This window comes from Nothobranchius furzeri, chromosome 10 (assembly GCF_043380555.1).
Source record: "Nothobranchius furzeri strain GRZ-AD chromosome 10, NfurGRZ-RIMD1, whole genome shotgun sequence".
Lineage (NCBI taxonomy): Eukaryota > Metazoa > Chordata > Actinopteri > Cyprinodontiformes > Nothobranchiidae > Nothobranchius > Nothobranchius furzeri.
Genome location: NC_091750.1, coordinates 56,474,589 through 56,495,597, shown reverse-complemented (window position 1 = coordinate 56,495,597; position 21,009 = coordinate 56,474,589). Strand labels below are relative to the sequence as shown.

The window sequence follows — 21,009 nt, the reverse complement described above, 5'->3', positions numbered from 1 at the left end:
TATGTTACAAAGCTGCCAATATGTTTTAACAACTGGGCATCATTTAATTCATCTTCAAGATTTCAACAGATATATTCAGAGATTAATGGTAAAAACGACTCATTGTCTCTTTCAAAGTTTCATATAATAAATCAAAAGCAGCCTCAGAATGTGCTTCAGATGATCACAAAGTCACAGAAACATCAAGAAATTAAGATGCTTGTATAATTTTTTATTATCAAATATTATAAATTATTAAAAAAATAGAAATAAGTTATAGATAAAGGTAGAAAATGATGAATCAATTTAGGGAAAGATGAATAAATACTGTACATTTATGCTTCTGCCTTGTATAAAAAAATATGTAACAAGAAATCAGATTAAGGGAAAGACCGTTTTCCATCAACCTTTTCTTCCTTCTCTCCTGGCAGCCGAACAGAAGCATGAGTTAGCAGACCACATCGCTTTTGTTCACTCTAAAAAGGAAAAAAAAACAGGATGAAATCAAATAAATCATATTTAACTGTTTAGTAACACCTTCAGTCGTTTCCAACTCACGTGCACTGACTCCAGTTGCTCCACGGTCCCAAGGTGTGTTTGTCTTGTGCACGCACACAGAAAACATACCTCCTGGACGTGATGTTCACTTCATACTTTCTGACCTCGGTAATGTTAGTCTGTGCAAAAATAAACTAATAAATAAATAAAGACAAAGGGATGAACAGGAAGTCAGCGTCTGAATTGCGTTTTTCTCACCAGAATGGGCTTGTCGCTGCTACAGGAATGACCAATGCGGGCCACTTTAATCTGGAAGTGGAGCCCAAAGTAGGAACCGGGCTTGTCCCAGGAGTCGGGGGCGTCCCAGCTGAACACTTGGCCACTGCTGACTCGCAGGTTAGGGAGTTTTTCTGGCTTCACTGAGGAACAGAGGAAAAGGGTGAAACTTAACAATAAGCATGGATACAGAGGATCAATGATGTGCAGAAGTCTAGTTGGTTATATGTGCATCAACAGTTCAAGAATATACAAGAAAAGCTCCACTTTTACAATGAAAAGTACATAAAACCACTTACCGATCTCTCTCAGGTAGAAAGACCGGGTGTAGGCCTCTAGGCGGGAGTAGCTGTGGATGTAAACGGTCAGAGTGATGCGGTGCCTTTCCTCTTTGTAAGGGCAGCTAGCGTCCTGGCAAATAACCCCAGATCCATCCGCCTCCAGCTCACAGGGGATCTTGTCCATGTAACTGGAACCAAACAGGTTGGTGAAATTACATCCTGATCAGGACACGACCCGTGAGACATTATAGGAGTAGAAAACATTGGAGTGCCTTTACCGGTTTGTCTTGACCAGGAGCACAGCTGCGTGGGACCGGTGCTGCGTCCTGGTCCAGCTGCAGTGGAACGAACCGTTGTAGTTTGGGGCCAAGCAGTGGATGTGACCTGCAGGAATAAAAACAGTCAGTTCACACATCCGCACTTCAAAATTTTCATCGCGAACAACAGGGATGTACGAACATATTGGCACACTGAAATATTGCAAATTACATGTTATGATATTGTAACAATATTTCTAAGCAGAGTATCAATTTTCATTGAGAATTTACATACAAACAGTGCAATTCAAACTCTCACTGCTAGGGGGCAGCAGATTTGACCTTCATCTTTCTGACGGGACAACCAGCTCTTCTAATACTGGATTTGTCCTGGAATAGTCTGGCTTGAGTCTTCTGATAAAATAAAAAAATGCAAATATCATCTGGATTTTAGTATCACAATTTATCGTAGTATTATGATGAATATCGTATTTCCAGATTCTTCCCAATACACTCCCCTAACTAACAATTACTGGGTAGTCAAAAACAAATGCGTCTAAAAGTACTTTAACTGACTAACCTTATGGTATTATTTTGCCCTAAATAGGCCAAAATTAATCATGTTGAACCAGAATTTTTCTGATGATAAAGAATATTTTTTACACTTGAGCTTCAAGGAAAAAATCAATTTTTAAATCTGCAATCTAGAATATTTATCACAAGGCCAGTTCATAGTTTACATGAGTATTTTCTTGTCGTAACGTAAGTAAAGCTTATTTTTAAAGCACCAATCACAGAAAGAAAAAGCACAACGATCTTCACAAAGAAAATTTACATAAAAATGAAAACAAGACTAAAAAAGATCATAAAACAACAAAAGATTTAAGCAAAAGCGATTTTAAATTGGGGTTTAGCTCCTTTATAGATTGTGATAAAATGTAAAAATAAAGGAAGTTCATTCCAAAGTGGAGGTGCAACAGACTTGTTTTTGTTTAATATTTATCTCTTTTTGTTTGCAGTTTTTTCTGCAACAAAAGCTTATTGTATGGTTCGATAAACACCCCATTCAAACGCCCCTCCATCCTTCTTATCTCACCTCCTTCAGGAGAGATTTCCTCCAGTATGACGGTCCTGTTATCTGGCTGGACCAGGATCACAGTGTGGTTCAGGTATTCTCCGTCTGGACTAAGATGACAAGTGTAGTTCCCTCCGTTCATCTCTCTCACCAGAACCGTGACCCGGTTGCCCTGCAGCGCCGGCGTCAGCTCCACACCTGAGACAGATTCAAGTTAAACACTCAAGTGTCCATAAACGTTAAAAAAGGAGCAAATTTACTGTGTTGTGCCTGATCTGTAATACAGGCTACACGTTTTATAGTACCTTTTATTATATTTACCATTAAATGTTTAATTACCGGCAAAGGTGTGTGTGTGTGTGTGTGTGTGCGCAGGAAAACCTGATAGTTTTATTACCGTTTCTTTTCCAAAACACAGGCTTGTCTTGATACGCTTCTCCACAGCTGAGAGACACTTTGATCCTCGAACCGTGAACGTGAGACACCCTCAGAACCAGAACTAGGAAAACCAGAGCAGAAGAAGTCCAAATTGGCTTCACAGAAGGTAAAAAAAAAAGTAACAGAAATATTAAAGGATTGTGAATAAAGAAAAACATAAGAACCATTGTCCATCAGTGTCTCCTGGTTATGATCTTGGCTATCAGAGGTGGCAAAGCTCAGACCAGCACACAGAACCATCAGGACTAGAGAATGCATCTGAAGGAAATGACAAAAAGTTATGCGGGTTACATACAAATATTATTTGTTAGGTAATTTTAAAATGTCAAAACTCAACAGATTAAGCTGCTGAACAGGAATTCATCACAATAATAGTGTGTCACATCAAAGTTGCAAAAAAACCTGCTTGAAAATGTTATATCGTTGAGAGAAAATGAATAAAAAAACATATCTTTACTCTTCTGTGTCATCATTGGTGGTTGTTGCTCTTTTTAATATGTACATAAATCAAATCTGAGTGAAACAGACTTATAACAAAATAACACGCATAACAAGAGCAGAAAGTACATGAATTCAGATTTTTTAAATTACCTTGATGCCCAAATTTGGTCCAAAATGTTCAGATTTTAAAAGTAGAGCAGGATGAGGCTTTGTTGAGTGAGTGCTGTTTGACTGATCTCAGCAGGCAGCTGGAGTATTTATCAATGAAGAAGCAGAAGACTGGAAAGCCCGACCCCCTCCCTTCTCTTTTTCTCAGTGTGTGTGTGTGTGTGTGTGTGTGTGTGTGTGTGTGTGTGTGTCTTTTGTTGATAAAGTGTAAACAATGATAACAAATTCAAATGAACAATTTTTCAGAATTAAATCATCATATTTATAAAAATCAACAATTTTTTCCCTCAGAAATTTGCTTAAATGAAAAAAAAAACTAACAAAAGTTTCAAACAAAAGACCGGTCACAGTTCCTCTGAAAGTTAAATCAGGTGAACGCTTGTTCGGCCACGCTGACCACTGAGGAGGAAGTGAGCTAAGAAACCAGGTGTCTTGTCATGATCATGAGGATTCTTCAGAACAAAAACATGAGCAAGTCAGTTCCTGATAAAACCAAAATGAACAAAGTTTGTTTTTCGGGGTCCAGTCACACAGAAGACTGCTGAATGAACTCAATAAAACACTCATCAGAACAATCTATGAAGGAGTTTCTGGTATTTATCTTATCTTCTCCACTATAACCACCAACATTTAGCTGTGGAGCTGCCCTTCTGTGTAATGAGAACGTTTACTATAAATACACGTCTAACCAAGCTGCTCAGTCTTTTTTCTGCTTCTGTCCAGCTTATGAAAAAGATATCAGTCGACTATCGCCCAAGGAGAGCACGCTCTGTGGTTTCGAATGAAATCAGCCCTGGATGACTTTTCACTTTCCCTTAAAATGTTGAGCTGAAAGGAAATGTCTAATTGTTTCTTCCCTTTAAATTTAATGTGAAACTAGAAGCTTTGCAGACGCACCCTCTACCTTATCACTGAAGTCAAATGACTTTTTTAAGTACTCCCTCTGACATTGTTATAGGATTCCTTATCAGAATTACACATGCAATAATAGACTTTCCACCACATCCACTTTTGCCTTTAACTTGAGCTTGGTATAACTTTTAGCATACAAATATAAGCTGTTCATTAACTTTTGGACTTCCTCTGAATTTGAGGAGAGCTGGGAGAGCCAGAAAGACAACTTTTCGCAAACACAAAGGCACACAAACACTTATTGTTGTAGTTGAAATTATGACTCTGTGGTTTTTCCCAAAAACTTTCCATGATCTGTTGTTCTGGAGTGTAAATGTAAAAGAAGGAAACAGAAAAGAAAAGATGAACTTGTGGGCAAAGACCGCCACTAACAAGGAATTTTAATTCTGATGAGAATTAAAGAGAGATCATATCTCTCCTGTCTTAACTTCCCTACATTGGCTGCCTGTTAAATTCAGAATAGATTTTAAGATCCTTCTTCTCACATATAAAGCTCTTAATAATCAAGCTCCATCATACATCAGTGACCTGATTCTTCCATATGTTCCTAACCGAGCACTTCACTCTCAGACTGCTGGTTTACCAGTGGTTCTTAGAATATCTAAGTAGATCTTTTAGCTATCAGGCTCCTCTCCTGTGGAACCAGCTCCCAGCTTTAGTCCGTGAGGCAGACACCTTGTCTACTTTTAAGACTAGGCTTAAAACATTTTTAATTGATAGGGCCTATGGTTAAAATCTGATGTTAGCCTAGATCTGGACAAATGGGGGAGTAGAGGGAGGTGGAGTGTACAGTCGGTAAAGATGGCTCTCCCTTGCCCTGCCTCCATCTAAAAGGCTAGGTTATCCAGATTTATCTCTGTAGTTATGCTGCTATAGGCTTAGACTGCTGGCAGACATACTGACTACTTTCTTCTATCACTTCTCTTTAACTGTATTATTTTCTGCTATTTCAGCTGTTAACTTTATTTTTCTCTAAGTGTTTTTCTCCCCAGAAGAAGCTACAATGGTGTTCTCCTGAGCTGTGGTTGCCTCATGGAGGGGGCCATCGGTTTAAACACTGTTGCTAACCACTTAAACATTCTCCCTCTCCTGATAATGACATTTTACTTTCTTTGACATTGAATGTGCTACTAATAGTTTACCTGTTTAATTATAGAATAGAATAAATAAAAATAGAATATTTACTAATAAATCACAACGTAGCCATAGAAACACTACTTGGTATATATGTTGTGTGTGTGTGTGCTCTGTCTTCTCCATCCCCAGTGAGTCATGGTGGATGGCTGCTTATACTGAGCCAGGATCCTCTGGAGGTTTCTTCCTGTTCAAAGGGAGTTTTCCTCTCCACTGTCGCTAAATGCTTGCTTAGTATGGGGATTGCTGTAAAGATACCGACTCTAGTCAGTGACTCGATGCAATTTGCTACGTTCCTTATATAGGACACTTTTTTCTGATTGGCTTAATGAACTGACCTGTATTGGAATGTTTACTATGTGAAGTACCTTGAGACGACTCTTGTCGTGATTTGGCGCTATATAAATAAACTGAATTGAAATTAATTTAAGTCCAAGTTGGTTCTATGGTCATACAAAACTTGTTCATGAAGATTTTTTGCACTGAATCCCTCTCACATGAAACAATGTCAGCATTTTATTGACATTTTCAGTACTTTCCAGAATGAGTTGTTTCAGGGTTTTGCTACTTTAAGAAAACAAGCTAGAGCTAGCCACACCCACCCATCACACACTCAGGCTGTTATAGGCTAAGCTTTGCATGAGGTGGTTCTATGCCAATTTCCCTGTTTGTGAAATCACAAATGGGGACTTCTTGAAATAGCTTGTTTTAGGCATATAATTCCTAAAACCAAACACTCACATAAAACAGATGGAGGGGTTTATTTGATGTTTGGAGTGTTTATAGAGGCAGTAGAGCCACTTGGCAGCACAAAACAATACAAAAGGGGAGTTCAGCATAATATGCTTCCTTTAAAACAGTGGGAGGAAATAAGTGCCTCAAGAAAACCTGAACATGTACAAGATGGAACAGATAGAATCCACTTGGGATTCAAACCTGAGACCTTCATGGCAAAAGAGCTAACCACTACAAAACCACACAAAATTTTTTAGACTGAATTTGTAAAAACTTGGTGGAGATGCAAGGGCAAAAAAAAAAAAAAAAAAAAAAACATGTGTGCATGGAAGGAAATGGATTTTGCAACGGAAAACAAAGATGGGAGGGAAGTTAAAGGTGATGTCAGTGGCACATAAGGTCACCATGGTCACCACTTTCCTGTGTTCATCTATTTTGCAAATTTTATCACTTTAAAAAGAGAGCAATTGACAGGTGAATTTTTATGATCCTACAGTGTTTTTGTTTGAGATATAAACAGTTAAAAAGTCCCTTCACTTAAAGTGTTAAAAAGAATATTACAAACAAAACTAACTGACGTCCATGGATGCTCCACTGGGGTCTCTGAGGTAAAAAAAAAAGTCTGTTTAGTGAAAGATGTGGGCGAATGATGAGCTAGTTAGAGAATAATGGAAAATTTTGGAGCAGAAACTGGAATGTGACATTGGACAACACATCAGCTGAGCATTTTGTAGAAAAATCTGATTGTGTAAAAATGTCAGTTCATGCATTAAAAACAAAAAAAGTTAAAAATAATACTACTAGACAGGGATCAAGGAATATCAGCAACATTTTTTTATTTTTAAAAAATTCTATTTTTAACCAAAATATGCAGCTGTGTCTGATGTCCTTCATTTTCCCTCATAGGTGTGTGCGTGTCCACACAAACACATTTACTCACAAAGGATAATTACTTGCTGTTTATCAAATGATTAGTTTGATTGTTCAGAGAAACAAAATAAAATATTAAATCCATCAACAGCTTGGTAAAACACTTGCGCCCTGATTCAGAGTTGTTGACAGGAGACAAATCTTTATACCATCAAACAAAAACAAAACCTTCACAGCTTTCATCTTTCTCTGGCTGAAATATTTCATTTAACTCGTTTGTAGTTACTATAACCCTTTAATAACTTTTATTATTGTAGAAATGTTTTCCTTAACTGGCTGAAGTAAATACGTGTGTAAAGTAGATGTATTTATAACCCTGTAGCCTTAAAAGAGTTCATCATGCCGACACTCTGAAAGCAGAACTTGAAACTGAAACACAGAAAGATTCAGAGCTCAGTGTTGCCAAGTAAAAAGGTTCAAACCACCGGACAAATTTCTCTTTTGTAGTTTGGTTTCCATAGGAACAGTTAAAAAGACTTTCAAAAAGGTCAAAATGTTTCTGTGTAAAACCAAAAAGAAAGAGTCTTTTCTCTTTGGAAGAGTCTTAAATCGTCAGCAGATGCTAACTTCTTTCCCGCTGTAGCCCTTTGCAGCAAAAACAACGGAAGAGCACAGAAGAGGAGAGGAATCAGCTTAAATTCTGTTTCATGCCTTTTACTCATCTGTCTTCACACTCCAAGGACTGCAAATGGGCCCAAGTCCGGGCTGCCAGCTACAGGGATTTAATTCTCCACTGGCATGGGCTCCTGAGGGAGAGAAGACACTTCCTCCACTGCTGCAGGCCCACAGGCCTCTGGTGTGTGTCCCACTGGAGTTCCAGGCTCTGGTGGCGGACGCTGGCTAAGGATCACCTGAACTACATAGTCCCTGGAAATGTTGAGTTGGTCCAAGCGCAGCCTGTCAGTCAGAGGCCGACCTGAGAAAAACCAGCGCTGGCTTGCAGAGGGCACGTCCTCCTGACTTTGCAGACGACGCTTCATCATGCCCACCGTGTCTGTGGATCGGACCGCCAGCCGAAGGTCGCGACCTGTCGATAGTCGTAGTCGGAGCTGGCACTCGCCCCCGGGGACAGGGTCCCTGGTGCTGCCCGAGGACGGGTCTGCTGTCACAGAGTCTGGGTCTGAACCGTCAGGCTCATCGGAGCGCTCCTCAATCATGTTGACGGGAGGAGAGAGGCAGTAAACTGGCAGCTGGTAACGATTGCCCAGTTCGTCATAACACTCAGTCAGAGCTCCTAGGGGAAAGAGTGGGAAAAAAGGGTAAATACGTTTTGTTCTGACAAGATACAGTAAGAGATTTAACACATTTCCAACTGGAATCAGAGTAAAAACACTTGGAATACCACAGAACTAATTATTTGCAACACCTTTGCATATGTTAAACATTTTTAAATCAAAATTTTGTCACATGTCCAAATTTATTTGCTAATCATCCTTGTTTCCTTTGCAGTGTTGTCCCACTCAGAATGTCAGATCCTAAAGTCACAACTGTTTCACAGTTTGCCAACCCTTCCCAAAGTTGTCCAACACCTGGTGGACACTGTCGGACAACTTACTAAACATGAAACCCCATACAACAAAAATCATGATTAAATACATAAATAACTGAACCAGGGCAGCATTCTGCTACCTCCCAATCCTTACCTATGATCATGAGCTGTGGGTAATGACCGAAAGAACAAGATCACGATTCAAGCAGCTGAAATGAGTTTCCTCCATCGGGTTGCCAGGCTCAGCCTTAGAGATAGGGTGAGGAGCTCAAACATTCAAGAAACTTTGAGTAGGGCCACTGTCCTCCATGTTAAGATAGCCAGGTTTGAGCATTTGGTGAGAAAGACCCCCTGGATTCTTCCCAGGAGAGGTGTTTCATACATGTCCTGCCAGCAGAACCCAGGTCAACTTAGAGGAATTATATATTTATGATTGCTAGGGAACACCAGGGGGTACTGCAGATGGAGGTCCTACCCTCACAACCCAGACTCGGATATGCGTGTGAAAAATGGGACTACTGGATGACTGGATCAGTTTTGTTCCTACTGTGTGTGGTGTTCCACAAAACAGCAAAAACTATGCACTACACATGAATATTCCCCAGTCAGTCAGGAACTGTCACGAGATCAAACGTGACTTCAGAGTAAACAAACAAGGCAGAGGAGGAGCGTGCAGTGCACTTTCGTCACCCTGCTTTCGGATTGGCAACATGTCAGATTCAACAGGCAGCACACTCATGTGCCTTCGACAAACAGACCAAGACGATCTATTGCATTTGAAAGCCAAGAATTATGATCCGAGGGGTCCCAATGTGCTTCAGGGACGACCAGAGTGCTCTTAACACACCACACACACGTTAGGAATGTCTGCTAAGAATATCTTAAGAGCCATTATGGTGATCGGGTGTGTCCTCAAGGTTGTCGGGCTTTTCGAGATTGAAGCAGGCTTTGACTATTGAGAAAGTTTTCAGATGGCTTCAAGAACCTTGCATCAACTCTGTGATTATTTTGAACGTACTACCCCTTCATTCAGCTGTAGAAAGTTCCCAGCCATCCAGGTTTTGATAGTCTACGCAGATGTGTAACAGCTGCAGGTTAGACATCTCATGAGGCTTAAAGGAGATGTACAGTTGGATGTCATCTGCATAAAGATGGTAGGAGATTCCTTTAAAGGAGCTCAGGATGTGCTGAAGAGGAAGCAGACAGAGGAGGAAGAATAGAGGTCCCAGCACAGAACCTTCTGGGACACCATGGGTGAGGGAGGTGGTGGAGGACTGAAATTTGGAGACGGCCACAGAGAAGGAACACTTGGACAGATAAGAGAACCACACCAGAGCAGTTCCTGATGAGCCTACCCAGTCTCTCAACCTCTCCAGTAGCAGGTGATGGTCAACAGTGTCAAAGGCTGCCAAAGGTCCAGCAGGACCAGAACAAAACAGTCCTCTGCATCACTGAGTCAGAAGGTCATTCAAGACCCTAAAGAGCCGTTTCAGTTATAAACAACCACCTGCAGCCAGTTAAAATTTACAGTAACCCAAAAACTCAACACATCAGTAGGAAGGCTTGTTTTATAACCCTCAAGTAAATGATTCACTGGGAGATTCCAGAGCAAAGCAGCAAACGACTATACCAAACAACCGAGTAGCGTCTACATTTTTTATGATTTGTTAATTGATTTTAGCATGAAAAGAAAATGCAAACTTTGAGAGAAGCTTTGCTTCATATGAGCTTGACTTTTTGTGGTACATATTCGTTGTAGTTAAATTCATGTTTTTATTAAATTCACAATTTTGCAATTCAGTTGTGAATATCAAACATTGACATCCCTTTTCCACTGAACAAGGCTTGCAATTCCCCGTACTTCGTAATAAGACAAAATGAGAAATGAGAAGTGAATCCAATAAAAACCAATACAGTGTGAAAGGGTCACGGGGGGGGGGGGGGGGGGGGAATGCAAAAGGAAAGGCCATCAGTTGGAGCGTCATACATGTACAACCATTGTTTAAGTAGTGACCGAGTGTGATTCAAACACTGCAAAGGAAACGGGGGAAATAAGAAGTAGTGAAGAGGTCGTTTAATTTAAATGGGAGAGCACAGACATTCGACCAGTAGGGGGATTTCTACAAGATCCACCAAACGATAACACTTTAAAGCTTCAAGAGCCAATTAAAGTAACAGTCACGTCTCCAAACATTGTCCATGTTATGGTGCAGCTAATCAGATGCTGCAAAACTTTAAATGTATTTATAAAAAAACTTTCTCCACAAGTGCAAAGAAGCCTACCACTCTGTGGCTTTTTGCACATATTTCAAAAAGTTGCTGCATTGTTCAGGGTGTTGCACACACCACACGAGACAGAAGGTGAGTTTTGTGGTCGAAGTGAAAAGCCCACAGGATGTTGTAATGTGATGCCTTGATGGGAGCTGCTGTAAAGGAAAGAAGGGGACATTAGAGTAAAAGCCGGTTTCGGGAAATATTCTGGGTAGAAAAACGGGAAATTTCTTGACAAAATAAAAAATGCACATGGCTTGATTTGATCCCACAGAAACACACTCTACAAAGTTCAATAAGATCAATATCTATAGAACTACATTGTAGTTATTTGACATTTGTCAGTTTTGATAATCTTTGGCAGAGTCCAGAAATGATAAAGTTGTAGATAAAAAGATTATTTTCTGAGAGTTTAAATACAATTCGTCAACAATCATTAACGTAGATCTGTTATGTTGTAATTCGATACTTTCCTAAGTAAAACAAAAGGGTATCTTATATAGACCCATAGAAAGGTATTGCTTTCATCAGGGTAACTGTGCACATCCACACAAGCTGGAGGGCAACTACCCCGTCTCCAGCCATTATCCAGACGTGTATCTCCGCAGTTTAATATATTCCCAGCCTTAGGAATACCTAATTTTCAAACATAACTAAACTTTTCCAAACATCCATCAAACAAGACCTCAAGACCTCACATAAAACAGAACAGACAAGGCAAACTAAAATATGTTAAATGTTAAACGTTCTCAGCGTAAAGACCTTGGTCTTGTTTAACAAAACGTGTTGACATATAAAACATGTTTTTCAATTAAAGTTCTACATTGATCAAAACTGGCTAGTTGGACTATTGCTTCATGTTGATCTGAGCGGCTGAGTAGTAGTTGTTGGAGATACACACACACTAACTTAAATATAAGTTGATTTAACAAACATACATTTTTAGCAGGAAATACCTATTGTCTTACTACTTTAACATGTTTATAACATCTTGTTTATCTACTATTTGTTTCCAGGCTTGAGTCACTTCTTCCATTAATTTGTGATTAAAGCACAAAAAGGGGAGAGACTTTTGGTTTGTTTACTGGTCTTCCTGGACCTGGTCCCTGGTTGAGTGAAACAGTGATGTCAGGTTTGGGGAATTCACAGCTGCAGCTCAGCAGGAGCTGATCAGACTAGTCAAACTACCCAAAGGAATGAAGCAGGACCAAAACGCCGTGTTTACAAAAGGCTCATCAGTGGCATCGGATATACTCCTAAATGTTTAATCAGCCCATGATAGATTTATGGGTTTCTGCAGGGGTTTATGAAGAAAATAGTTTGATACTGATAAAAATCAGTGATTTTACCAATACAATAGTCCTGTTGGTGTAGAGGGATTATAAAGGATTACGTGGATTTTTGATGAGCAAGCATTTTAGTTTCTGCTGTCCCTTACACTCCTACCTATTAGTAGAGAAACCACAAATGTGAAACCACAAACTGAAATTGTTACATCATAGTCTCCTTCCAACCCTGAATACTGTTCCACATCACCTTATTCTAATAATAAAACAACAATAAAGAAAACTTAAATGAAACAGCCCTGATTTCTCCCCCTCCTCTACAATTCAAAACGCACACATAATGACAGTCACTTTCAATCAGGCACTATGTGTGCTAAATGAAAAACAATGAAAAAACTCTTCCAGGAATAACTTGTGTTCTTTTAACTATTCAAAGAGAGATCACTTTAAACATTTTATATTATGGATCTATTTTTTAAAATGTATCCTTCTTAGTGGTTTCATTTAACGTTTCATTTAACAAGCTTATTCCAGCTTCTCCATCCTATTGGTAGAAAACGAAATTACTGTCGCAGCCTGCTGTAGCTAGTGCTAACAAGGAGCCAACACTAACATGAGCTAAGTCTTATCAAATAAACCACAAGGTAAAAAGATCCACACAGTGCTACAAAAATTATTACTCACAAGTCCAGTAGCAACAAAGCCAGGTCAACATCAGCCCGGGATTTCATAGCTCCCTCAAATGAGTGTAGGCTGTACTGATTTTCACTTTGGTTTTAGCTCTTTGCTTCGCCTCCAAGCCCCCATAATACTGGTATGAAAATGAAGCCAACACGGAAGTGACAAAAATTGCAGTTCCACCCTCATCCGCTGGGGGCTGGTGTCAGAAGCGAGCAAATCCTCATTGACTCCCATGATAAAAATACCAATTTCACAACAGAAATAAACATGTTTACAGCCTGGTTCCAAAGCATTTTTTAGGTTTAATAGATCTAGTTTACACTCATGACAACTCTGAGGAGGGTGAATTTTTTGTCACTCTTCTAGGGCTGAAACGATTCCTTAAGTATCTCGAATAATTCGAGTACAAAAAATCCTCGAGTCAAATTCTCTGCCTTGAAGCTTCGTTTAATTCATGTTTAATTAATTCATGGCTTTGCAATTGCCCGTGGTCGTGTTTCACCCGGACCGAAATAAGTGACGCACATACACACTGCACTGAATGCACACGCGAGTAACGAACACAACTTAACTTTCTTTTAAGCCATGGCGGACAATGTGGACCCCGGTGGAGTGCTAAAAAGACACAAAATGTCAAAGGTGTGGGACCATTTTTCACGTCGTAAGGCGGAAACCGTACTCCAGTGTAAATACTGTAAAATGGATTTAGCCTACCACACCACCACATTCCTCGATGCTGCAACCTGACCAGGAAACATCCACATGTTAATGTCACTTCTGCAAGCGGACTCGGAGCCTCTACAAGATAATGCATTTTAGCCTGTATTTCTATATAATCTGCGGACACTGTGCAACTTTTTCATTTGTAGCACTTAGTTTCAGCGCACACCGTACATCTGGTAGCAACACGTTGGAGTTAAAATGTGCTAAAAATAGCAGTTTTTACAACACGTCAGACTTTTTACTGTGTTGTTATTGATGTCTGTTGTCCCTCAGGATTGCTGCAGGAGGACACAGGTATTTATGAGTGGCGGAGGAAAACGAAAGAAAGTAAATAAATGTTTTGTGATCAGTACAATTTGACATAACCACGGCAAACATGCTTTCGACAATCCTTGTAAGTGTGAGACAAAAAAAGTGTAGAAATTAAAACGAACGTGTGTTAATAGGGAAACAGCTGGTGAGCCATGTTTGCGCATGCGCCGTGCACGGTTCTGGTGCTGTTTGGGCCGCAGCCGCTCGCATTTGTTTACTGTGAAGTAAAGTTGAAGTGCTGAAGTTTTGAAAACTAATTTAGAATAAAACTTGAAGAATAACTGGAAATTGCTTTCTCATTTCAAGAGGTCTTTCATATTTTATAAATGCTATTTGATATAATGGTTTAAAAACGCAAAAGAGTTATTTATTAGCGTACTCGATTAAACGATAAAAGATTTGATAGAGTACTCGATTACAAAAATATTTGATAGCTGCAGCCCTACACTCTTCTGTTTAAGTGTATTAAATGCCTAAAATTCAGAATAATTAATGAGCATCAGACCCACGTGACCGCCGAGCTAGCTCCGGGAAAAGGCCTCAGCCTGAGCCTTGGCCTCACCTGAAAACTGTTCTGCCATTTTCAGTCTCTTAACTTAGACCATTAGTTGTGCCATTTGTGTATTCTTTTTTGGATATTATTTGTGCAATTGTTGGACAAAATGACTTGCTGTGGTATTAATTGCACTAATAGAGTGTCCAAGAAGTCTCCACTTCACTTTTTTCGGTAAGTAAAATTATATTTATGTATTTATGTCGATGATTTTAGGTCACTGCCGCTCTTGTGCTAGCTGAGCTTAGATTTTAACATGTACTATTTAACCATGACATTTAAATGTAACAGGGTAAAACCCAGTGCATTTAAAAATTCTGCATTTTTGAAAATAGGTTGAAATATAACAAGTTGGTGGAGCTTGATTCCGACTATCGGTATGGTCCCCTCCCCTCAGCGGCTGCTCGGCGCATCTCTGACCGCAGCGGTGCCTGTCTGCTGTGCGGGTTGCCGGCTTGTGGAGCTCTCGGATGGAAACCGATGTTTTCTACCCGGTTCTCCCCAGCAGCAGCTCATCACATCTCTGATCGCAGCGGCGCCTGTCTGGTGCGTGGCTGCTGGCTTGTGGAGCTCTCGGGAGACCTCTGTGTTCCACCCGGTTTTACCCAGCGGTCAGCCCGGCGCATTTTTGACTCAGAAGCTCTGGTGTTGTGCACAGTTAACTCCGGTTGTAGCTAGGTAGCTACCTCCATTAGCTTAGCTCCCACCGCCGCGTTAGCTTTGAGTTAGCTTGTAGCTACATTGCTTCAGTTCGACGGGTGTCGTTATTTGATCCCAGCCTTACAGCCCCACCCTCAGCTCCACCTCGTTTCCCTTTTATGGAATTGTCTGGGCTTGACGGAACCTGTGACACGGTCAAAATGGCGGTGGTGGGAACCTCCCATTTTGGCACAAAAACGTATAATTGGAGCCAATGGACACGAATTGTCCAGTATATATGTCGACGTTCGCCTCCACAGACATTAGTCTCTGACTTTTACTTCCAAGCTCCACCATGATGACAACAAAAAGCAAACTTCTTATTTTTCTTCCTCTTGTGTTTTTCATTGACAGTTGACGAACTGAAAAAGCTAACTGCTGGACTTTTTTATTAGCTACAGACATAGAACAGCCATTAAGCAGGTAAAATGCGCCCCAAGGTCACCTACCTGCTCCATAAAGATGCCGTTTCTGGTCAGCAGAGGGCTGCACAGAGCTGTCTCATGTCAAATTAGAAAAGTTTCTACCGGTACAATCACTGAACCCCAATTAAAAGGAATTGGTTAGTGTTAAAAACTGCTTAGTGTCACTGTTATAATGAATCAGCAAACAAGCTAGGTTTTGAGTGCAAACACGGTCACAAAACACTCGCCCCCTCCCTCCCTTTGCTGGATCCGCCTCCACCGGAACCAGAAACCCACATTGCCAGAGGAAACCAAAGCGTGCTAAACATCAGCTGCCATTTTCTAGGTCCAAACGTCTTTTGTTGTTCATGACTTCAAATGGTGTTTTTCTTTTTGGGACTCGTTTGTTCTGAAGTTGAGGTGGTAGCACTCAACTGTTTCTCCTTCTCTGATATTACTGAGCCGAGAACAACTCACACCAGTGGTGTTCTGGTTGCTAAACAGATCAGTGAGTAATCAATGGAGGGCACAAGGAAGTGCAGATGTTTGGCGAGATCGACAACTGGATGGTCCAAAAGTTGCTTTCAGTTCATAATGTGTCACTGGCGCAGGTTTTTAGATAAATTCGGGAGAACCACCTTATACATTTTTTTCATAAAAAAAAAACAAACAAAAAAAATACCTCAGTACATTTAAAGCTATACTATATTGGAATGTTGTTAAAAGGCTTGAAAAACAGTTTTAAGCCAATCTGTTTTCCAAATTTGCTATTGTAGCTTGAAATTACAGATGGTTACTGAGGTTATTACACCTGCGGTGAAGTTCATTCCTGGTACAAAAGATTGCCACTTTTAAATGCCACATTAATCACAATACCAAAAAAAAAAGTCATAAAGCAAAAAAATAAGTTCAATTTGATTGACTGTCAGAAGGTGGGAAAGTGCCCCGCTCCCTCCCAGCTCCCTGACTGGTTGAGAGAGGTCAATCATCTTCTGGCTAAATGGAATTACACACCCACGCATGTGAGACATCAAATCGATCGGCTTGGCCTAAGGAATCCATCCATCTACATATAAATCCATACATGCTTCTACCCATCCATCCATCCATCCATCCATCCAATAAACCATTTAACATCCATCCAACAATCCATCCGTTATTTCATTCATCCAACCATTCATCCGTCCCATATCAAACCTAAACATATGTTAATCAGTCAGTTTCAGATATCAGCAAAAATTTCTAAATTCACAGTTCAGCCAATTGTAAAAATGTACCCGTTAAACTATTCTCATTCAAATGCCAGCTGTTTAACTTTTCAAATTTCAAGTTTTTAATAAATGTTCAAAGATTAAAGTTTTCTGCTGTTTAGCATTTTTTTTATCCATTCTTCACCTATATTCTGAGCTTTATTACACTTGTTGGTGATTTTTGCTTCTAAATCTTTAAATTCATTCAGCTCATTTTGACAGTTTAGCTTAGTTTCAGCTTCACTTCAGCTATGCAGCAGCTTCAGCAATCCATTTCTGAATTCAGCTTATGCTACTCATTTCACAGTTCAACTAAATATAAAAATTAAACTGTTAAACTTGTCCTACTCAAACAACAAGTGTTTAGACATTTTTGCTGTCCAGGTTTTAAATAATGTTCAGATTTCAGTTTTCTGCTGTTTAGGATTGTTTTCTCAAGTTCTTCACTTTTTGTGCTTTATTTACATTTTGGTGCTTTTTGCTTCTAAATCTTTCAAAACATTCAGCTCATTTTAACAGTTTTGCTTAGTTTCAGCTTCAGCAATTAGTTTCTGAATTCAGCATATGATGCTAATTTCACAGTTCAGCTAAATGTAAAAATTAAAATGTGAAACTAGTCCTACTGAAATAACAGGTGTTTAGACATTTTAGCTGTCCAATTTTTTTTAAACAGTGTTCACAGATTTGAGTTTTCTGCTATTTAGGATTAGTTTTCTTGATTCTTCACTTACTTTTTGTGCTTTTTTTGCTGCTTGGTGCTTTTTGCTTTCACATCTTTCAAGACATTCAGCTCATTTGACAGTTTAGCTTAGTTTCAGCTTACTTCAGCTATTCAACAACGTCAGCAATAAGTTACCAAATTTAGCATAAACTGCTAATTTCACAGTTCAGCTAAATGTAAAGATTAAACTGTTTAACTTGGCAAACTGAAATAACAGGTGTTTAGACATTTAAGCTGTCCAGATGTTTATACAATGTTCACAGATTTGTTTTTTTGCTATTTAGCATTATTTTTCTCTATTCTTCACTTACATTTTGTGCTTTATTTGCTTGTTGGTGCTTTTTGCTTCTACATCTTTCAAGACATTCAGCTCATTTTGACAGTTTTGCTTTGTTTCAGCTTCAGTTCAGCTGTTCAGCTTACAGTTTCAGCTATCCAGCATTCAAACAGCATTTGTGCAATAAATGCAATTTTTCTAGTTAGGTTTTACTTTCATTAGACCAAGAACACACCCCTTTCATTTAATATTCATAGACTTTCTCTGCAGTGCGCACCGTCCATCACAACTCCAAAAAAAGTCATTAAAGCCCCCTTCAGACAGGCCATGAAAAACGGAAATGTTCAGGACTCTGTCCGTAAGACCTTTGTGTCTGAATACAAACATCCAGATAACGTCTTCCGTAATTAAACCGGATGACGCCCCTAGTAACAGGTCCGGACTTGTTACGGACAAGGTGGCTGCTTCAGACTGGCGAGGTCGAGTTCTGGACAGGGAGGAGGGGGAGGAGGAAGAGGGGCCTGGGGGACGCTGTGCGCACCTAGATAGCTCGCTCCTGTAGCATGCAGCGAACCATGGCAGCTTGCCTCCTACGGTACCGTCTAGACGCGCGACGGAGCGCTTCACACCGCTTCCGTGATTCCTTTAACCATTGAGCTTCATCATCCAGGTCTCTTGTGTTTTTGTATGCGCAGAATTATGCTTAACATAAGTCCGACCCCCCAAACAACTGGAACTTTTCCCTGCTGTGTGAAGGCAGCCGAAAGGACAAGTTCCGGTACAAAAGTGGTGTGTCTGAAAACACAGTTCTGGTTTAAAAACTGGACTGAATTGTCCACACATATTCCAGAATGTCAATCTCAAAAGGGTTTAAGATTCACTAAGAGGTCCTTAAACTCCTCTAAGCTTCAGGCCGAACAATGCAGACGTTTATTATCTAGATTGTATGTACCAAAATGTCGATAATAGTGGAGAGGCTGAAAACAGCAGCGCAACGGCTCACTTAAGCAGAAATTAATACAAATATGTGGCTAGGATTACTTCCTGTTTGTGGTACTTCAACATCAGATGACAATTGAAACTACTAAAACTCACTTCCTATGGAAACTTCACTACTCTGACAGGTTCTCAATGGTAACAGGTAACTTAATCTTCTCCAAATGATGGTGAAGGCTGCAGTCTGGTGGAGGAAGTGAATACTTTAACCTGAGAGTGACATATGACAGTTAATCTAACAAATAACCAGCTGTAAAACTACTAACAACAATCTTGTCTGACTTGTGATCACAGAAACAGAGGCTCACACTTGTTAACCATCCCAATATGTGTGGATTTGATAGAGCCGGACAAAAATGATCCGTAACAACATGACAGTAGTGTGTGTTACCGTGTGGCAGTGTGATGCTGGCCCCGTCCAGGATGGCCTGAGCCAGAAGGTGGTCATTACTCTCAAAGGCACTGGCCGCAGCCCGCAGTGCATCCCAGATCTCCTTCCGGCCCTCAAAGGCTGGCGCCGTATCCCAGAACTCATCTCTTTTGCTGCGCAGCTGGCCTTCAGTCATCGGGTAGTCGCTTTTCCATTTAGGCCGCTCTCTCTTCAGGGGCTGGTTACGCCCAAGAGCCACTGAAAAGTACCAACAAGAGAGAAAGATTAGACTGAGGAAAGCAGGATGCAGAGAAGGTGGGTGAAGAAGAGGGGATAAAAGGGGAAAGACAGAGAAAAACAGTAGATTTATTGAGGGTTGGTGGGAGCAAAAAGGGAGGAGATGGAATAAAGCATGATAAAAATTGTAGTTTAAAATGAGATTGAAAGGAAAGACATTTAAAAGAATGAGGATGTAACTAAAACTAATAATCTGGTGCTTAGCTGAGCCATCAAGGACACAGAACAAGCACACACACTCAGCTGAGCTGAAGCTAGAAATGATATGTTATAAACACCATTAAAAATGTTAGGCTGCTCCATCTGCAGCAGAACGGCTGATGAATAACACCATCTGGATCAGCAGCAGAGAGGACGATTTGGTACAGGACAGCGTGTGTGCTTGTATCCGAGCACAAAACGTGGAGACAGAGGATGGACGGAGCAAGGTGTCAAGTTCCACCTGCTGCTGATCACATGACCTGGTCCGAGAACAGTAAACTTTAACTGTTTATAGTAAATAAGGCATTCAACCTTATAATGGGTTCAGTTAAAAGAGGAAACGTTCCCGTTTGACTGAAGTTTAGCAAAAATAACAGCACTTTTTTATGACGATTGATAATGTTGTTTAGTCTTGGATGAAAAAGGAATCGCCCCAAAAACCAGAATCAGTGCATGTCTAGATCATATAAAAAGGGTGCATGAATTAGAAATGGTATTGTCTGAAACAAAACGCACCCATTTACAACACTCTCCGTCTCCACACACAAAGCTGAAACTAGAAGTCGTCAGATTTGATGCAAAACATGGAACAGTTGCATAAAAACGACCAGATAACCCAGAAAGACATTTAACCCTCTCAGGCTCTAAATAAGTTTTCATAAAAGGATGAACAACTAAGTCCTTCAGGGGTACTTCTGAGTAAAAAAAAATGCTCATGAAATACGTATGTGGAGTAACCAGGTAGGTAGGTTTTAAGTGTTGCAAATCTGCAACGCCTGCCTCCAGAGGGTTAAACACTTTATTTAGCTGCAGGTATTTCCCAACAGTACCTGCTTGATTACTGTGTGATCAAATTAAGTAGTTTAGCAACCCACTTTCTAGCTAATGCACCTGTCAGCAATTAAAAAAATATACATCTGTCCTGCATGATATCCCAGAATACTTTGTGATGTATTTAGGCCAGTGTGTAACTTTTGTACACCACACAAGACGTGGTTCTGACTTTCTTTTATCTGTGCATAACCTATTTGTTCATATTATCGTCTCTATGCTACAACATGTCAAGTAACAGCTGGTTTAAAAGACAGAGAAGAGTTGATGTGTTAAATGTGACATCTAGCCAGGTTTAAATTAAGTCAGCACAAAGAAGCCATACAGGAAATCAAGCTTTATCTGAGCATCTCCAAGTGTCCATTCTCCTCCCTGATGTCCAGATTAATCTCAGTCTCTAATTAAAATAACTCAGAGGCAAGCAATGAATCCCAGCCTCACACCAGACAAACCAGGAAACCCTCCATAGTCCTCCCCCTCAGTGCAAACACTACTTAGGCACAGCTCAGTCACTAAAGGGGATA

The 21,009-nt window shown here is 40.2% G+C and overlaps 2 protein-coding genes across 4 annotated transcripts in view; both read right to left on the bottom strand.

Annotated features, from left to right (window-relative positions):
* Positions 1-190: 190 nt before the first annotated feature.
* il12bb (interleukin 12B, b) lies at positions 191-6,778 on the bottom strand. Its single transcript, XM_015961365.3, has 9 exons — positions 3,396-6,778; positions 2,969-3,062; positions 2,764-2,865; positions 2,388-2,564; positions 1,313-1,418; positions 1,053-1,222; positions 736-896; positions 538-656; positions 191-455 (listed from the first exon to the last, which is right to left on the bottom strand). The coding sequence occupies exons 2-9, from the start codon at positions 3,060-3,062 to the stop codon at positions 428-430; spliced, it is 957 nt and encodes a 318-aa protein (XP_015816851.3). The 5' UTR covers positions 3,396-6,778; the 3' UTR covers positions 191-427.
* Positions 6,779-7,005: 227 nt separating this feature from the next.
* ubtd2 (ubiquitin domain containing 2) overlaps positions 7,006-21,009 on the bottom strand; it is a 29,539-nt gene continuing 15,535 nt past the window's right edge. For all 3 annotated transcript variants that reach the window (XM_070555823.1, XM_054731102.2, XM_015961366.3), the window contains 2 exons: positions 19,178-19,414; positions 7,006-8,358 (listed from right to left, as the gene is read on the bottom strand). In XM_070555823.1, coding sequence (XP_070411924.1) covers positions 7,847-8,358; positions 19,178-19,414 — 749 coding nt within the window. In that variant the 3' untranslated portion in view covers positions 7,006-7,846. The remainder of the gene's footprint in view (positions 8,359-19,177; positions 19,415-21,009) is intronic.

Bases quoted from the DNA above. Each gene is read 5' to 3' on its own strand.
- il12bb (XM_015961365.3), bottom strand. From the start codon at position 3,062: ATGCATTCTCTAGTCCTGATGGTTCTGTGTGCTGGTCTGAGCTTTGCC. The intron at 1,419-2,387 runs GTGAGATAAGAA...TTATTCCTGCAG, and splicing joins GGAAATCTCTCCTGAAGGAG to GTCACATCCACTGCTTGGCC. The intron at 897-1,052 runs GTAAGTGGTTTT...TCTGTTCCTCAG, and splicing joins TTTCTACCTGAGAGAGATCG to TGAAGCCAGAAAAACTCCCT.